At 43.6% G+C, this 20,029-nt stretch overlaps 1 protein-coding gene across 6 annotated transcripts in view; it reads left to right on the forward strand.

Annotated features, from left to right (window-relative positions):
* cfap43 (cilia and flagella associated protein 43) overlaps positions 1-20,029 on the forward strand; it is a 97,262-nt gene that overhangs the window by 73,897 nt on the left and 3,336 nt on the right. For 4 of the 6 annotated variants that reach the window (XM_069900400.1, XM_069900403.1, XM_069900401.1 and 1 more), the window contains 6 exons: positions 3,941-4,139; positions 5,182-5,294; positions 7,281-7,440; positions 9,884-10,048; positions 10,383-10,463; positions 15,151-15,304. In XM_069900400.1, the coding sequence (XP_069756501.1) occupies positions 3,941-4,139; positions 5,182-5,294; positions 7,281-7,440; positions 9,884-10,048; positions 10,383-10,463; positions 15,151-15,304 (872 nt within the window). The remainder of the gene's footprint in view (positions 1-3,940; positions 4,140-5,181; positions 5,295-7,280; positions 7,441-9,883; positions 10,049-10,382; positions 10,464-15,150; positions 15,305-20,029) is intronic. The other 2 variants (XM_069900402.1, XM_069900404.1) reach the window with 2 other exon arrangements.

Consider the following 20,029-nt stretch of genomic DNA (forward strand, 5'->3'; position numbering starts at 1 on the left):
TGACTGCAGGTTTCCAACATTGAACCTCTTTCTGGGGGCTTTATTGTTCCTGGGCTTTGGTTTGAAGTGAAGGTTGAGCTTGCAGCAAACCAGCCGGTGGTCAGTGTGGCATTCCGCGCTAGGCATGACCCTGGTGTGGAGCACATCTCGTTTGTCACTTTCTCGCACCAGGATGTAGTCCAGGAGGTGCCAGTGCTTGGATCGGGGATGCATCCAGGTGGTCTTAAGGCTGTCCCTCTGCTGAAAAAGGGTGTTTGTAATGACAAGCCGCTGTTCTGCGCAGAGCTCCAACAGGAGGCGCCCATTGTCGTTGCACTTGCCGACGCCATGCTTGCCCAGGATTCCTGGCCAGGTTTCTGAGTCTTTGCCAACACGAGCGTTGAAGTCGCCCAGGATGACAACCTTGTCGGCTGTAGGGGTGCGTTGGATGAGGTTGCGCAGGTCGGTGTAGAACTTGTCCTTTTCTGCTGGTTCCGCCTGGAGGGTTGGAGCATAGACACTGATGAGGGTGATGTGACGCTTGTTCTGAAGGGGGAGTCGCATGGACATGATTCGGTCCGAGAGGCCTGTCGGAAGGTTTTCGAGTTTGGAGGCAATGAAGCTCTTGACCATGAAGCCTACACCAGATAGGCGTCGTTCATCCGAAGGCTTGCCAGACCAGTAGAGTGTGTAGCCCGCGCCGCGTTCTTGGAGGCTGCCTACATCTGCCAGGCGGACTTCACTGAGAGCGGCTATGTCGATGTCAAGTCTGAGGAGTTCATGTGCAATGAGGGCAGACCGACGTTCAGGTCGGTGGCTGTCAGCCTTGTCTAGCATGGTTCTGATGTTCCAGCATGCTAGCTTAAGTTTGTGAGCATCTTTTGAGGGGGAAGGCGTGGAGGGGGAGGACGTGGAGGGGGAGGACGTGGAGGGGGAGGACGTGGAGGGGGAGGACGTGGAGGGGGAGGACGTGGAGGGGGAGGACGTGGAGGGGGAGGACGTGGAGGGGGAGGACGTGGAGGGGAGGACGTGGAGGGGGAGGACGTGGAGGGGGAGGACGTGGAGGGGGAGGACGTGGAGGGGGAGGACGTGGAGGGGGAGGACGTGGAGGGGAGGACGTGGAGGGGGAGGACGTGGAGGGGGAGGACGTGGAGGGGGAGGACGTGGAGGGGGAGGACGTGGAGGGGGAGGACGTGGAGGGGGAGGACGTGGAGGGGGAGGACGTGGAGGGGGAGGACGTGGAGGGGGGAGGACGTGGAGGGGGAGGACGTGGAGGGGGAGGACGTGGAGGGGGAGGACGTGGAGGGGGGAGGACGTGGAGGGGGAGGACGTGGAGGGGGAGGACGTGGACCTGTCCTCGGGCCTGCGCAAAGGAGCTTTTAGGTGGAGTGCAGTGCGCGCAGTACTGGCCCCACCCTTTACATGTTGTAATCTTTGGCTTGGCTTCGCGGACGAAGATTTATGGAGGGGGTAAAAAGTCCACGTCAGCTGCAGGCTCGTTTGTGGCTGACCAGTCCGATGCGGGACAGGCAGACACGATTGCAGCGGTTGCAAGGGAAAATTGGTTGGTTGGGGTTGGGTGTTGGGTTTTTCCTCCTTTGCCTTTTGTCAGTGAGGTGGGCTCTGCGGTCTTCTTCAAAGGAGGCTGCTGCCCGCCAAACTGTGAGGCGCCAAGATGCACGGTTTGAGGCGTTATCAGCCCACTGGCGGTGGTCAATGTGGCAGGCACCAAGAGATTTCTTTAGGCAGTCCTTGTACCTTTTCTTTGGTGCACCTCTGTCACGGTGGCCAGTGGAGAGCTCGCCATATAATACGATCTTGGGAAGGCGATGGTCCTCCATTCTGGAGACGTGACCCATCCAGCGCAGCTGGATCTTCAGCAGCGTGGACTCGATGCTGTCGACCTCTGCCATCTCGAGTACCTCGACGTTAGGGGTGTGAGCGCTCCAATGGATGTTGAGGATGGAGCGGAGACAACGCTGGTGGAAGCGTTCTAGGAGCCGTAGGTGGTGCCGGTAGAGGACCCATGATTCGGAGCCGAACAGGAGTGTGGGTATGACAACAGCTCTGTATACGCTTATCTTTGTGAGGTTTTTCAGTTGGTTGTTTTTCCAGACTCTTTTGTGTAGTCTTCCAAAGGCGCTATTTGCCTTGGCGAGTCTGTTGTCTATCTCATTGTCGATCCTTGCATCTGATGAAATGGTGCAGCCGAGATAGGTAAACTGGTTGACCGTTTTGAGTTTTGTGTGCCCGCTGGAGATGTGGGGGGGCTGGTAGTCATGGTGGGGAGCTGGCTGATGGAGGACCTCAGTTTTCTTCAGGCTGACTTCCAGGCCAAACATTTTGGCAGTTTCCGCAAAGCAGGACGTCAAGCGCTGAAGAGCCCACCAGGCTCACCTTACAAAGCCGTCCTGTCCAGAGAAAAAACAAGCCTTCCGTCGCGCATGCAGCCATCTTCAGCGCAAACTCCGGGAGATCCAAAATGAGTGGTGGACTAGCCTCGCCAAACGAACACAGCTCAGCGCGGACATTGGCGACTTCAGGGGTTTCTACGAGGCTCTAAAGGCTGTGTACGGCCCCTCACCCCAAGTCCAAAGCCCGCTGCGCAGCTCAGACGGCAAAGTCCTCCTCAGCGACAAGATCTCCATCCTCAACCGATGGTCAGAACACTTCCAATCTCTTTTCAGTACCAACCGCTCAGTCCAAGATTCCGCCCTGCTCCAGCTCCCTCAACAGCCCCTAAGGCTAGAGCTGGATGAGGTTCCCACCCTGGATGAGACATATAAGCCAATCGATCAACTGAAAAGTGGCAAAGCAGCAGGTATGGATGGAATCCCCCCAGAAGTCTGGAAGGCTGGCGGCAAAACTCTGCATGCCAAACTGCATGAGTTTTTCAAGCTTTGTTGGGACCAAGGTAAACTGCCTCAGGATCTTCGTGATGCCACCATCATCACCCTGTACAAAAACAAAGGCGAGAAATCAGACTGCTCAAACTACAGGGGAATCATGTTGCTCTCCATTGCAGGCAAAATCTTCGCTAGGATTCTACTAAATAGAATAATACCTAGTGTCGCCGAGAATACTCTCCCAGAATCACAGTGCGGCTTTCGCGCAAACAGAGGAACCACTGACATGGTCTTTGCCCTCAGACAGCTCCAAGAAAAGTGCAGAGAACAAAACAAAGGACTCTACATCACCTTTGTTGACCTCACCAAAGCCTTCGACACCGTGAGCAGGAAAGGGCTTTGGCAAATACTAGAGCGCATCGGATGTCCCCCAAAGTTCCTCAACATGATTATCCAACTGCACGAAAACCAACAAGGTCGGGTCAGATACAGCAATGAGCTCTCTGAACCCTTCTCCATTAACAATGGCGTGAAGCAAGGCTGTGTTCTCGCACCAACCCTCTTTTCAATCTTCTTCAGCATGATGCTGAACCAAGCCATGAAAGACCCCAACAATGAAGACGCTGTTTACATCCGGTACCGCACGGATGGCAGTCTCTTCAATCTGAGGCGCCTGCAAGCTCACACCAAGACACAAGAGACATGTTGTAATAGCATTGCACTAACTGCTATGCTAACTGTGCTCCCATAAAAGAGAAAAGAAGTTGTTGGGCGAGTGTGTGTCAAGTCAGCCCATGGGTGCTGTGTGAGTATTGGGTTGAGGATCCATGGGTCCTGGATGTTGTGTGGGTATTGGGTTGAGGGTTTTGGGTCTTTTGTGCATGTGTATGTTGTGTCAAGGGTCCATGGATCCTGGGTGCTGTGTGGGTGTTGGGTCAAGGGTCCATGGATCCTGGGTGCTGTGTGTTGGCTCAAGGGTGTTGGATGCTGTATATGTGTGTTGGGTCCAGTTCTCCTGGGTGAGATCCCAGCTCCACCTTTGTGAGGGACTCTGTGCTGCATCAGGGTTGTTTTATTCCTTGGCCAAGGACGTATGTTTGCCTTGTTGTGGTCAGGGTGCAAATGAAGAGATCTCAAGTGGCAACAGCCAACCCTTTTGATGACCTTTCTGAGTCGGCAAGTGAAGTCCACACCAACCTGCTGGCAGCCATGGAGAATTTGGATTCCATTCGTTTCAAGCCTGAGCCCCTGGACCTCGCAGTGTGGAACCGCTTCTGCGATGTCAGACGGATAAAGATAGAGAGTGAATATCAGGTGAGGGTTTGTAGAACCAAAGGAAACAGAAATACGCCATTGGTCCCTGCACTGTTACCATTTCCCTTGAACAGAAACTGAGGATCTGTTTTGGATATAGTCAGCCACTTAGCCCTCCTGTCTCGAATTCCAAAGTTTCATCACCTCTGGGTGAAAAAAATGCCTTGGCATGTCCTGACTGGCCAACCCCTTTCTCTGAGACCATGATGCTGATTCAGATAACTCAGCCGCCATCATCAGAATGTGATACATTTTAGTAAGATCACATCTCCCTTGGAAATCGAGAGTAGCTCCAGAATGTTTAATCCCCTTAGCAGGTCACATTTCTTCAGCATGTTAGTGAATTGCTCTTGATCTGCAGATTTTCTTGTTTAACTGCAGGTGGGACTGGAGTGGGTGGGCCAAAAGACCTGTGTCCACACTGTGTGACCCTATGACTTGTCCAGATCCTGTTGTAAATGTGGACAACCTGATTCACTGTCCACTCTACTACCATTTTGGTGTCACCAGCAAACTTGGTAACCTTGCCAAATAAATTCTCATCCAAATTGTTTGATAACAGCACACCCTGCACCTATTCCTGTGGCACACCACTGTCATATGCCTCCAATCCCAATAACAACCCTCCACTAGAACTTAGAACAGTAGAGCACAGGATTAAGCCTTCAGCCCCTGTGTCTGCCCAGCCTGGTAAGGACTGAGTTGCATCTCTGCCCTTACGTGCTTTCTCTGAAGCAGCTACCCAAGGTGATCTAACAGAATGGTGGGATTGCTGTTCTCCCTCCTGACCCTTGTGGTACTGTTTATAATTTGCTGGTGTTTGCATTTGCTGACTGATACAAATGCTGGGATCTTCCTGCCCATCACTCTAGTTCATCTGCAACGCTGCCAGTTGTCGATATCAGAAGACACACACCAGATAAATCAGATTCAGGACCGGGATGGCATGATCTGCTGATCTGTGCTGTTGGCCCCACTGAAGCCACAGCTAATCCATGCAAAACTGGGCTCTGTCAACATCTGTTCTCTCTGCTCCCCTTAGGTGAAATTGAAGGCGGTGACACTTGCTGAGATGCAGACCTTCTTGCAGAAGAGGATTGATGAGGAGGAGCACTGTAGTCAGATGATCAGCAAATATACACAGGACATCAACAGGTCAGTGCCACTACACTCCTCTTCACTCCATGCTGCCTGTGGTGGGGAGGAGAAAGGACAAGGCTCTGGACAACCAGTCATACAGCAGAGAAACCCTTGCTTCAGCCCACCAGATCTTGTCCTGTCTGCTACTGAGGGGTGCAGTGAAGATTCACCAAATTGATCCCTGGGATGGCAGGTCTGACGAGTGAAGAAAGACTGGATAGAGCAGAATTTCACTCAATGGTGTTTAAAAGAATGAGATGGGGTCTCATTGAGACGCACAAATTTCTGACAGGATCGGACAGGTGAGATACAGGAAGAATGTTCCCAATGTTGGGGAAGTCCAGAACAAAGGAGCACAGTCTGAGGATAAGGGGGAAGTCATTTAAGACTGAGATAAGGACAAACTTCTTTTCTCAGAGAGGTATGAACTTGTGGCACTCCCTGCCACAGAAGGTTGTTGAGGCTGTTCATCGGATGTATTCAAAAGGTGGAGAGAAAGCAGGAATGGTAATCTGGGGTTGTGTGATCAGCCATGATTGCATTGGATGGTGGAGCAGGTTGAAGGGCTGAATAGCCTTCTCCTTTACTTTTTTTTAATGTTTCTCTGTACTTGTCCAAATATCTTTTAAATGCAATTGTTCCTTCCTCGACCACTTCCTCTGGCAATTTCTTATACCCACCAACCTTTGTATGAAGGACCCCCTCCAGTCCCCTTTCACCTTAAATCTGTGCCCAAGTTTAGACTCCCTTACCCTGGCAACAGACTGATCACCCAGCATGTCCATGCCTTGACTATCTACCCACCTTTTCAATGCAATGATGATATCTGATTCCACTGCCTCTCCTGGCAGTGAGTTTCAAATACTCGGAGTAAATTGGTGGCATGGATAGCATAACAATTAATGAAACACTTACAGCACCACCAATCGAGACTGATTGCTGTCTAAAAGGAGTTTGTACATTGTCCCTTTGTCTGCTCTGATTTCCTCCCACCGTTCAAAACATACTGGAGGTTGTAATTGGGCAGCACAGACTCATGGGCTGAATTGGCCTGTTACCGTGCTGAATGTCTAAATTTAAATGTAAATTTAAATATTTTTTCCTGTCCAGTTCCCTCTTCTCAACCTCGTTTATGATACCCCGATCTCAGTAAAAATATTCTGATTATCCTCCCTATCTACACCTCTCATAATTTTATACATCCATGTCATGTCAGCCATCAGCCCTCTTTACTGCAGGGAAGACATCCAGCCTATCCAATCTCTCTGTACATGATCCCCAATGCAGACTACATCCTATTGAACCTCTTCAGTGCAGCCACGTCCTTCCTGCAGTGTGCTGACCAGAACTGTGAGTTAACCCTGACATCCCAACTTGGATGTTCAGGTCCCTGACCTGGGATGGCACATGGTTTCTTCTCCACGAACGACCAGCAGGACCCTAGGCCTCTCTGTTCATCAACAATCTGCAGCTCCATGGAAAGAGCAGTGGAATGAGACAGATAGGATCACTCTACCATCACCAAATGCAAACTCATGAGTCAAGTAGTCTCCTCAGTTATTAACTACACAGGAGTCCAGTCGCCTCTCATGTCTACACCAGCTCCTTGGAGAGCAATCCCATTAGTCCCATATCCCCCCTCTCCTGTACTCTGCAAATTATGCTCTCATTCATCCATCTCCCCCCCCCCCCCCCCCAACATCTCCCTTTCATTTTTTGCCATTAACCACACCCAAATAACCTATGATCAGAGTTTGGAAGGAAACCAAAGAGAGGCCAGAGAAACCCACAGATACATGGGGAATGTGCAAACTCTCCCCATCAGGGTCTGGGTTGTTGGAGTAGTAACAGTAGATGCCGTGTCACTGTGCTGCCAGTAATCCCAGACAACTGCTCTGTGCAGAAATTGTGCAGACAGGAGTAGTGTTTGTTGCAATTTGGGTTTGGGATGTGACTGCAATGTGATGATCCTTTCTGATAAACCTCTCTGATTTTGAGCAGTCTGCGAGAGGTCAAGTCGCAGTTCCAGTTGAATCTGATGGTGCAGCTCGTATTGAAGCAGGGCCAGGTGGAGGTGCTAAGTGATGAATTTATCCCAGACTATTCTAGCTCCATCCTCCTGCACAAGGGCGTGGTGGAGGACCTGAACAACACTATTCAGGTAAGACACCAGCAACCACAGACCCACTGCTGAGTGCCTGGCCTACTGAAAGTTTGACATGAACCACAGAATCCCGTCAATCTGTGAGAGCAATGTGGGGAGGTACAGCTACTCTCTGATGCCTCCTGCTGATTGGCTATTAGCAGAGCCATGAATTCAAAAACACACCTTTCTGAACTTCATTCACTGGTACACACAATACTGCAACTCCTTTTGTATTGGTCATGAGTTTGGTATTTATTATTGATCCTCAGCCCCAGGAGGATCCCAATTTATATTCAACAGGACAGGCTGCCAGTGTTTGAACCGAAGATGTTAAATCTGCCTAACCTAGTGAGCGTTATTTTAGGTTTCCAGCATTTGCAGTTTTTGATTTTCCACTTTCCCATATCTGTTTTGTCAGGATATGACAATGCTGGAAACCTAAACTAACACTAAGCTGGGCTCCAATGTTCAAGATCTGAATCCTTGCTCTGGACTTCTCCACCCAGGAAATACTTTCTCTCTCTCCCTCTCCTGTCAAATCTTTTCAAACTCACTACAACACTCTAATCATTGTTCAAAGAAAGATTAAATATTCCAAAATACAATACAATCTTATTATCCAAAAAAAATACAGGATATACGAAATAAAAACAGAAAATGCTGGAAATATTCAGTGGGTAAGGCAATATCTGTGGAGGCAGAAACAGAGTTAATGCTTCAAGTTAGTGACCTTTCATTTCTGAATTGTTAACTGTTTACCTCCCCTGACCTGTTTAGCATTCCCAACATTGCTTTTACATAGAACATACATAGACAAAAGACAAAGGAGGAAAAACCCAACACCCAACCCCAACCAACCAATTTTCCCTTCCAACCGCTGCAATCGTGTCTGCCTGTTCCGCATCGGACTTGTCAGCCACAAACGAGCCTGAGGCTGACATGGACATTACCCCTCCATAAATCTTTGTCCGTGAAGCCAAGCCAAAGAAAAAAGAACATAGATCAATGTATATCAAAACTGCAGTCTTTAAGGAGACAAGTTTGATATGATCCTACAAGGAAGAACAGTAATGCACAAAGCCAGATGACAAGTCTGGATGACAAATCTGAAAGCAAAAGAGACCAATACAGATTATAGAAAGTTTGAAAGTATTAAAAAAAAAAGTGCAAAGAATGTGAGAAGAGACTAAGGTCAAATATAAACCATCTGTAACTAAGTGAAGGGTTGCAAGAAGTTTTACTCATGAAGGCAGAAGTCTTGGCTCGGGAGAACCTTACATCTGTCTTCATCAAGAAAAATACAGCAAAGGAAATGGAAAGGAGATTCTTTATGGGCTATAACTTGCTGAAGGCTAAAACTAAAAAGAAGTGTTGGAAACACGCAGCAGGTGTTGGTGGAAAATCCTGGGTGTATCCAGGATCTGTAGTTCATCTCATTATTAATACAGTATAAGATCAATTAGCTGCACTTCAAGTGGATAGATCATCTGATGTATCCAAAGTTACTGTGGGAAGGGTTTAAAACAGAGTGCTGCCCAAGAACTGCAAATGGTGCACCTCTTTCGAACAAGTGTGCAGGGCTAAATGTGGAAACTACAGGCCTGTCCATTTAACTTTGGCAATGAGAAAACATGTAGAAATAAGAAAAGGACAAAATTAGAAGTCGCTGGATCAAGTGTGGAATGATTATGGAATGCCAGCCCAGTTTAGTCAAAGGCAATTTGTGTGTTGATAACTTGTTGAGGTGATATGGCCATTGAAGGAAATGCAGTTGGAGAGGTGTATAGACATTTAAACACGACTTGATCAAATAACAGGCTCGTCATCAAAATTTAAACCCATGGACATTTTGTAGACATTAATTTAGCCACCATTGTAGTGTTGTTCTCCATTCTGGGCACCACACATTAGGAAAGATAAGGATGTGAATACAGGATAGATGGACTGAAATTATTCCATGAGAAGGAACTTCAATTAGATAGGCTGAGGAATCTGAGGTTCTTTGTAGAAGAGGTTATAAGGGGTTCTAGTGATGCAAGTAAAACTAGGAACGGATATGGACAGTGTTTGTCGAGACTTAAAGTGGCTGGAAATACAAAGCAGGTGAGGTAGCATCTGTCGTAGGTCATTGATCTGAGATGTTAATCGTTTCTCTCTCCTCTGATGCCGCCCGAGTGTTTTCAACACTCTGCAGCTTTAAAAAATTTTTTAATACATGGAGAGATTAAATATCAGGAGATACAGCATCAAGGTGACTGGCAAAAGAACCAAATTGACAAAGGGTATGGATAGGATAGGGTGGGTGCGATTCCACTAGGAACAGACATCCAGTAACAATTTCTGCCCACTGAAGAAGGGTTGGACTGTACCGATCTGAATGCAGGAAGAGTGGTGGAGAGATAATGGAATGGGCTGTGTGCCTGGGATTCAAATGTGACCAATATTTATTGATGCCCAGCTATTAGGAGAAAAGAAAGTGGCGATTATGGTGAAATGCAAGGACTTCAAGAAAGGAATCGTACAATTGGAGTGGGAGTACAAAAAGATGCTGATGCAAATGGATGACCTGCACAACAAAATCCATGACATACTTAAATTCAGGATCACCAAAGAGGCACAAATGGTAATGTATGGCCCAGAAAAACCTCACTGCAAAGGGAACCCCTTCACATCCCCAGAATGGGATCTTCACTCAACACAGAGACATGGGGATGGGATGTTCCCTCCACACAGGGACCCAGGGATGGCACAGAGGCCCAGAATGTTGACAACACACAAAGCCTTCATTGGGAAATCCAGGCAACTAGGCAGATGAACCTGAGGTGCTGTGCTCCAGAAAGGAAATTTGCTTTCAGAGTTGAGCAGTAACCATTCTCTCTACTGTCAGATATCTGAATGCACACCAAAACCCTGGGCTTAACTTCACCATACCTAAAATTTATCTTCTTGTCTTCTAGTATTTAAGAGAGGATAATTACGAGGCTCGAGTCAATGAACACATAATGGTAATGGAACAATCTGTGGAAGGTCAGGAGACGGTAAATAATAGTCTTTGTTTTAAATCTGCTGCCAATCTCTGTCATACAGCATTGAAACAGGCCCTTCAGACCGGGGTCCACATTCCTCTAATTCCATCTTATCCATATGTCTGTCCAAATTGTTCTTAAACATTGCAATAATACCTGCTTCAAACATCTCCTCCAGCAGCCCGTTCCATGTACCCACCAACTTCTGTGTAAAAATGTAATCCTCATGATCCTGTTCTTTTTTTTAACTTTATTTAAGATTTTATAACATGAATAACATATAGGATTACATTAAAAAAAATTAAGAATAAAATAATAAAATTACAATACAATATCAGTAATCTAAATAAACTATACCCTCCCCAATAATTATTACACATTAATAACCCAACTCAAATTAGTCCAACCCCCCCTTTCCCCCCAAAATAAAGAGTGAAGAATTAATAAAGTTAATAATATATGTGAGAAAAAAAACCCACTTACAAAAAAAAACAAAAACATAACCGATTAAAATACTAACAAAAAGAAAAGTAATTAATACTAAGGTATCAGACTTAAAAAACATATTTAAATCAAACTTAAATGCATATATTTAACAAACGGAGTTAGGATGAAACATATATTTAACTCAAACTTAATATAAAAAATTAGTAAAGTTAGTAACATTATCTATCAAAAATTCTTAAACAATAATCAATTCTTAAAAAAAAATTGTAGCATGAAAAAAAGATGAAAAAAAACTTTCTCTATAGAGATAAACCTTCACCAAATATCAACTAACTTCACATCTATCATCATATTAGTCACATAAACCACCATCTTAAAACAAAATTCAAACCTCATTAAGCATTGTACAATTCAATTTTAGTACTCTTCCACCATTTTTCCCTTTTACTCTTGAATAGTTATCCAATAAAAGATCAAATACCACATTTAAATATCCCCAATCATTACGTTAAAATTCAGATATCCAAATAATAAAAACACATCTACAACAAAATCTATATCTTCAACAAATGGAGCATAAACCACAAACAAAATTCAAGCCTCATTAAGAATTGTACAATTCAATTTATAACTTTCACCATTATTCCCTTCGTTCTATAACTAAAATAGCAAAATAATATACATCAGAATTACCATTCCTTTCACCTTAAAGTTAAAGAAAAAATATTTAAAAAAACTTATCCATCCTATTCACATTTAAATTTCATATATTCCTTATCTACTGAATAAACTTTACAAAAAGAAAACCACATCAATTTTTAGTTTTTTAAACAATCAAATACTTTCTTATGCTTTTTTTTTATATTTAAACAAAAAAAAACCCCTTCACTCTTTAATCTAATAATACAAAAAAAGGAAAAAAAACGGGTAGGAGGTTAAAAATACCCCCTCCCGTCTAAACCGCGCAATGCGGTAACTCCCCAAAAAAAAAATGGGTGTGAGATAACTCACACGTAGCAGATGACTTTCAGGAAATAGTGCCTATCCAGTTCTCTCCCCCAACTCTCACTTCAACTTAAATTAACATCATCATTATTTAATATCCCTTTTTTAAAAAAAAACATTAGAAAAAAATGGACAACTCTTCTTTTAATCAGCTCCAACTGCCGAGTCACCATTACAACCATTCCTTCTTGGAGCACAGCTCTTTTCTTCCTTCTCTTGTCTCCTTAGAGATCGCGGCGGACTATGTCTCTGTTGAAACTGAGTAGTTGGCAGCTCTTGAGCAAATGCTATAGCTTCCTTTGGAGAATCAAAGAACTTTGGTTGGCAACCATCTTGAAAAACCTTCAAAACAGCTGGCTATCTAAAGGTTGCCTTGTAACCTTTCTTCCACAACAACTCTTTAGCAGGATTGAATTCCCGCCGTTTGAACATAACTTCTTGACTCAAATCCGCATAGAAGAAAACTCGATTATTTTGAATCATCAAGGGTGATTTTCTCTGTTGTGCATTTCTAATAGCCACTCGTAAAATTATTTCTCTGTCGTAATAATTCAAGCAACGAACCAAAACTAGTCTTGGACTTTGACCTGAAATAGGTCTTCTACGCAAGGCTCTGTGAGCACGTTCCAGTATTATACCTTCCGGGAAATGTTCTTGATCCAACACCTGCGGAATCTATTCAGTAAAAAATTTTCTTGGGTCTAGTCCCTCCATACCTTCCGGCAAACCAATAATCTTTATATTGTTCTGTCTGGATTGGTTTTCCAAATAATCAATCTTTTTCACCACATTTTTATTTTGAGTTTGTAAGCCTTCGACCATTTTGGTCACATCAAAAACTTGATCCCGTATTTCGTCTATATCTTCTTCACACGAATTAAATTTATCTCTCACTTCAAGCTTAAAAGCTCCAAACTCAGCCATCTGTTGAGAATGTATTTTCACCAAAGTATTAAACCTAGTACCAAGTTCAGTCATAATCTTGGATAATCCCTGCATTGTATAAGATAATTTAGATTCAAGATTCACAAAAATCTTTTCATTTGGAAGAGATTTTGGCTCAACAGATTCCTGCTTCTTCTCCAAAGGATCTTCTATTCCTTCCTTAATTCTGGTTGCCTTCCTTGTAGTATGACTGCATGTGGAAACCCCAGCCACAGCCTCTCCAGCAATGACTGGAGGACGCTGGCCGGAGTTTTCCCCAGTCCATAATGTATTAAATTCTCCCAGTACATCAAGTTGTATAGGTTCTTGTATCTCAAGAGATGCAGTTTGAGCGCCACCTCTACAGTTGACAAATGCCTTTGAGTAACTCTTTGTTCTAAAGGCTGTTTGGCGCCCTCTTTAGGGGACTCTACCGATGTAACATAGAGCTCTACATCCGAACACTGTACCTCTCTCCTGGGATTTCTGAGTCCCGGCGTCTTTCCTGTAGGTAGGCTCCAAAACTTGAACTTTTGGAAAATGTAGTTTTTTGATGATCTGTTGTCGTTTTTTTTTTTGCTCTTTTCCACCAATTGTACCATCATAAGTTAAATTAACAGCACTGAAATTATCTAAACTTTTAAAGAATTTTAACGGGCATTTCTAGACCAAACAATAAGATAGAGTCAGGAGAGGACTGGAAGGCACGTCTGATCCTTACGCCATCTTGCCACGCCCCCCCCCCATGATCCTGTTCAATCTCTTCCCCACCCCCCCACCTTAAACCTGTGTCCTCGGGTTACTGATTCCGCAACTCTGGGCAAATGAGTCTCTGCATTGTCCTGCTCCATTCCTTTCAAACCAACCTTTTGCGATTCATGCACAAGCACCCCAAGTCCTTCTGCATGAGAGCATGCTGCAATCGCTTTCCATTTAAATAATATTCTGATCTTCTATTTTTCCTTCCAAGCTGGATAACCTCACATTTACAAACATGGTACTCCTTCTGCCAGCCCACTCTCTTAACCTATCAATATCTCTCTACAGACTCTCAGTATCCTTTGAACAATTTCCTTTTCTATTCAATTTAATGTCATCAGCAAACTTAGAATATATTACACTGTACTGCCTCTTCCAGACCGTTAATGTCTATCGTGAACAAAGTGGGCTCAGCACCATCCCTTGCGGCACCCCACTCACCACTGATTGCCAACAAGAATCCCAACTCTGCTTTCCATTGGTTAACTAATCCTCTATCCATGCTAATACATCACCCCCAACTCTATGCATTCTTATCTTGTGTACAAGACTTTTATGTGCAGAAAATTCCAGACTTTATCCTTATAAAACATTTATCTGTGATTGCATAGCAAATCCAAAGGGGATTAATCCAAACCATCTGGATACCAATTTAAAATTTGAACCATACAAAATAGTAAAACAATCCTTAATATTTCCAGTACTGTGTCCTTTTGGAACTTACCAAAAATGTTTGAAAAATCCTTAATAAGACTTTTGATCAAATACAACTCGGAGAGCAGGCAATCCCTCTTGGCCCTGCCTTACCAATGTGCATGGATGGAATGGCAGCTGGAGTGGGAAAGTATGTTTGCTATCCCTCCATGAATGAATATGCCAGTGCGCTTCAGCAAGGAAGAAGCATCCTTACTCACCCTGGTTTCTGTGACTCCAAACCATGTCAATATTGACTGAAATGGCCTCGACAAGACTGCCAGTCTTCAAAGAACTACACAGAGTGACTCTGTCTTAGGGGATTTTTAGGGGCATCTGGATGCCTCAAGACAGTAAAAAGAGCAGTTGTTTTGGTGTGAGATGGAGAGGTGTGGGATGAAGCTTGTATGGAACATGGCCCAGATAGCTAAATGTCTGTCTTTGTTCCATATAATCTATCCAGAGGGCAAGTAATCCCATCCATACACTAAATATATTGTTCATTCACTGGGACATAGAAGCAGCATTGTGGCACAGCCAGAACTGCTGCCTCTGACCTCCAGCAGCTTAGGTTCTATCCTTACCTTCCATACTGATTCCATGGTGTTGCATATTTTCCCCGATATCTGAAGATCATGTAGGTTGGTGGGTTAACTGCCTCGAATGTGCAGTGAATGATGTGAATCGGGTGGGGAGGCAGATAGGAACGTGGGGTGAATTAAAGTGAGGCAAGTATAAAGGTGCTTGATGGTTGACGCAGAGTCTGGGGGCTATAAGGCCTGTTTCTTGCTGTGTGATTGAAGACATTTCTCAATGTATCAACTGGATTCCTAAAGTATCATCAGTATTTGTATGGCTTTATCTTCTTCAGTTTCACAATAAAGTTATCCTCCAGAAAGGAAGTAACATTAAAAAATTGGAGAAGCTGATGTCACAGCTAAAACGGGAGCTCAAGGTGCTGGATCAACTGTTGAAGGAACAACGCATCTCCATCAGTGAGAGGCAATACGTCCAGGGAATGAGCAGTAAGTTCAGAGGCGCTGTTGGAGCAGTGAGTTTAAAACTAGGTCAAAACTCACCTCATCTCGATCGACGTGAGGTAATGCAAACATCTTTTGACAGTTATGGCACAGGTGTTCTTACTGAGATTGTTCAATACTTAAAGGATAATGTTCATTTGAGGTGAGAAACAGTAGGCCCAAGAGCTGACAGATTGGAATAGAAAGGGATAAAACACCCTATCACATCTTCCAGAAATAAAGAATATGTCATGTGTATCCAGTTACTGCATGGACTATCAAACTGGAGACAGAGAAACAGTGTGACAGAGAACCAGGCGGGGCAGCATAAGAAGTAGGGAGGCTAGTACAATGCTGTAGGCACTGTAATTGGGCAATTGCTGGGGTTGAGAAGGGAATGTTCAGGTGGGAGGAAAATTTTAAAAATGCTCTGATCTATCCTTATTAAAGCCAAAGTGGCCAAACCTGTGTGTTCTGCCTTCACTGAAATGTCTTTGGTATTTATCAGCCTGCATTTTTGTGGTCATTGGTGAAACAATGGCCATCAGTGCTGACTTCAGCAGAAAGCTTGCATATCGCTGTGGCAGAATTTCTATTTTTTAATATTTTATTTTTGATTTCACAAAGACTCATATAAATCCAATAAACAAAATATTACATTCTCCTTCCACGTAATATGATTTACAGATTCCTTATTTTCCCCTCCCCTCCCTATCGTTTAAATTATTCAAAAACCACCTAAATCCTGACAAAGACAACAATCCTCCTTGAGACTAGAGAACCTCGGATATTAAATAAAAACAGGTAGGGACAAAAGCACGTCATCTGCACCACATTCCTCATTTCATACTCTTAATCCTTTACCTGCTGGGACGATTGTTTCTTTTATTTGGGGAGGAAGAGGGGTGTGAATTATATCTGAGCACCTATGTGACTTAGATACAGGTGCCACACTTCAACAGATGTTTCAGATCTCTTCTGTAAATTGTAGGTGATTTTTTCCAGGGGAATGCAACATTGTATTTCAGTATTCAATCATGTGATATTTAGCTGGGAGTCGGACTTCCACGTAACCGCTATACACTTCCTGGCTACTGACAAGACGACTATCACAAACTGAATTTGGTGCTTGGGCAGTCTAAACTATACTTCCCCAATGTCTATTAGAAGATACCACTCTGGATCTTGTAGAAAATCCACCTTTGCAATTTTTTTTAAGTGTCTCCCAGGTCTTCCCAGAAGGATCTCACCCTTATATACAGCCAGATGAAGTGGACAAAAGTTCCAACCTTCACACTGCACCTAAAGCACATTTCCAAAATATTTGGCTTTGACTTGTGTAATTTTATTGATGTGAGGTATAACTGATGCAAGAAATTATATTGCACCAGCATGTATCTGGCATTAACAATTCCCATCAGACTATTCAAACACACATCTTCCCACCATCATTCATCAGTTATTATGCCCAAGTCTGACTCCCATCTTTCTCTTGACCGATGTAAGCCAGCTTCGGGCCTTCACTTTGGATTATGGAATACATGTGAGAGTGAAATTTACACACATTCCCCTTTCTAATTAGAATCTCTATGTCACTATAGTTAGGGAGAGCCATTGTTGTACCCAGCTTGTCCCTTAGGAAATATCTTAATTGCAGAAAGCAGAAGAATGTTCTATTCGATAACTCATATTTAGTTCTCAACTGCTCAAATGACATGAGCTGCCCTTGATAGTAAAAATCCTTGATACACCTGATCCCCTTTTCAGGACCAGGTGTCCAGGATTCAATTGCCCAAAATCACGGGTATTAAATTGTTCTGGGTCAAGGGCACTTTGAGATAACCACACCTTTCATCCAATACATCAATTTATTTTTTGCTTCATCTGGTACATGTTTTATTATAGGGTTATGTTTTCCAAAATAATTTGGCATCCCATTTGTATATAAATTCTCCTAGTATCTTTTCCCATACTGCATGTAGCCCAATTTGTGGCCAAGAAGGGGAATCCACTCCCTCAAAAAATGAAGTAACAATCCTTGCCTAGGATACCCAGTATTTTTTAAGTCCCCTGATTTATATTCCCATGTCAACTTTTCCATGGAGACTTTAGATACCTTACCATTCCACAAAAAGTTTCTGATACATCCATTGAGCATTTTAAAGCACTTGGGCAATGAATTTGACAGCATTTGAAAAAGATATTGTAGTCTTGGCATATCCTTTATTTTTACACAGTTAACTGTGCCCACCAATGTTATGGGCAGAGTTAGGTATTTAATGCCTTCCTGCAGCCACATTAATTGGCTTTCCTGTTGATAGGGTCTATAATCTCCTCTCAACAAAGGTATGATTTTGCTTTTATCCAGATTAACTTTATACCCAGAGACCTTTCCTTCTGGCCAATGACCCCTCCCCCCCCGCTCCCCAGGATCCTTCAAAAACACTAACATATCATCAGCAAACAGGTTGATTTTATGTTCCACCTGGCCCACCATGAACCCCTTTATGTCTGGATCCTGTTGAATGGTTTCTGCCAGTATAGCTAGTATGAACAGAGTTGGGGACAGTGGGCAGTCTTGCCTACTAGATCTACTCAGCGGGAACACTGGAGACATCTGCCCATTTGTATTATAAATCCCAGGCTAAAATTGATAAATGTTTGACCAAATCCAAATTTCTCCAGTGTCTTAAACAGAAAATCCCACTCCAATCTATCAAAGGCCTTCTCCGCATCCAAGGATACAGCCACTCCCAGGTCCTCTCCAACTGTGCCAGGTGTATTATATTGAGCAATCTAGCTACATTACTTGCTGGTTGCCTCTTTTAAACAAATCCAGCCTGATCCAGGTTTGTTAATTTCAACAAATGTTTCATCAATGTTTTTGCTATAACTTTGTAATCTACGTTCAATAATGAAATAGACCTATATGAGGAGGGTTTCAATGGATCCCTGTCTTTTTTTGGGATCACCATAATGATTGCTGTTGAAAAACGCTCCGGGAGGTCATGTGTCTCTGCCGCCTGATCCACGACCTTCATAAGGAGGGGCATTAAAAGGTCCTCAAATTTTCTATAAAATTTGATGGGGAAACCATAATCTCCTGGCAATTTACCCGCCTGCAGAGTGCTCAGAGTATATTTGATCTCTACTGTAGAGAAGGGGGTGTCTAACTCTTTTCAATCCTCCTGATACAAACTTTGTAGTTCCAATGAAAGCAAGAAATTATCTATTTTGGCAGGGTCCCTGATTCTGATTTATACAGAACTTACTAAATGTATCATTTATTTCTTTTGGCTTATATGAAATCTTGCCTTTCCCTGTTTGAATCATATTAATTGCCCTTGAGACTTCTTCCACCCTCACCTGCCAGGACAAGACTTTATGGGCCCTTTCCCCCAGTGCATAATATCGTTGCCTCAATCTTGAGATCAGCTTCTCTGTTTTGTATGTTTGCAATGTATTGTATTTGAGCTTTTTATTCACCAAATCCCTATATTTTTCCTCAGACCCTGATTTTTGATATTTTTTTTATAATTGAGTTATGTCCTGTTCCAAATTATTAATTTCCTTCATATCTCCTTTTTATCCCTTTAATGTAACCATTTATCTAGCCCCTTAAATAAGCCTTCAACTTGTCCCAAATTTTTTTAAAAATTGTGTCAGTAGAAGGCCAGTTCATCTCACAGAATAGTTGTGAGTTCTGACAAAGCTACAAAATTCCAGCTTTCCTAACAGCAATGGATTTAGGTGCCATCTGTACACTGTAGCCTGCTTATCTGGCATAATGACGGACAAAGTCAGCGGTGAATGGTCTGACAGCAGCCGAGCCATATACTCAATCTCCACTATCCTACTTTCTAACTGGGCTGATGCCAGAAAAAAAACACAATTCTAGTGTAGGAATTGTGTTGCTTCAAAATAATCCCTTTTCTCTCGGATTTCTCTTGTATAAATTTTTCATCATCGAAATTCAAGGCATATATATTCATAAGTGTCCAGGATTCTAAATATATTTGACAATGCATCACCACGAACATCCCTGCAAGGTCAGCGAACACCCCCCAGACCGTTACTGGAACATTCTTTCCTATTAGGATTGCCACTCCCCTGGCTCTGGAATTGAAGGATGCTGCCAACTGACTTGCCCATCCCCTTTTTAATTTGGAAAGTTCCTGGTTCGTAAGATGAGCTTCCTACAGGAACACTACGTCTGCCTGCAGCTTCTTAAGGTGTCTTGACTCTTTTTCTCTTAATCTTCCCATTTAGTCCATTTAAACATAAATTTAATTGTTTTACCCTTTCTGTCCCTTTCGCCTAGTGTCGACTCCTGGCACAGATGCTCGTGTGCAAAACAAAACTTAAACAAATTGACAAAACCAATAATTCAAAAGAATACATAACCCCCCCCCCCCATAGTCCCTTTTCCTTCCCCCCACAGTCCCTTTTCCTTCCCCCCATTCCACTTCACTCCTGCCCTTCCCGGCACCCCTACTATATAGTTGCCAACTCTCCCTCCAATCTGGAGCATACACCCATCAAACCTCCCCATCACCTCTGCCACCTCAAAGATTCCCACATACATTTCCTTTTTAAAGTTACAACCTTTATGATAAACAAGTGTAACCATTTTAAAAATAATATTATATATACACTATATACAGCCAGATCCCTTCCTATCATTGACCTACCATCTCTTTCTCTTCCTTGGGAATCTTTCTGGGTTGTGAT

Source organism: Narcine bancroftii, chromosome 10 (assembly GCF_036971445.1).
Source record: "Narcine bancroftii isolate sNarBan1 chromosome 10, sNarBan1.hap1, whole genome shotgun sequence".
Lineage (NCBI taxonomy): Eukaryota > Metazoa > Chordata > Chondrichthyes > Torpediniformes > Narcinidae > Narcine > Narcine bancroftii.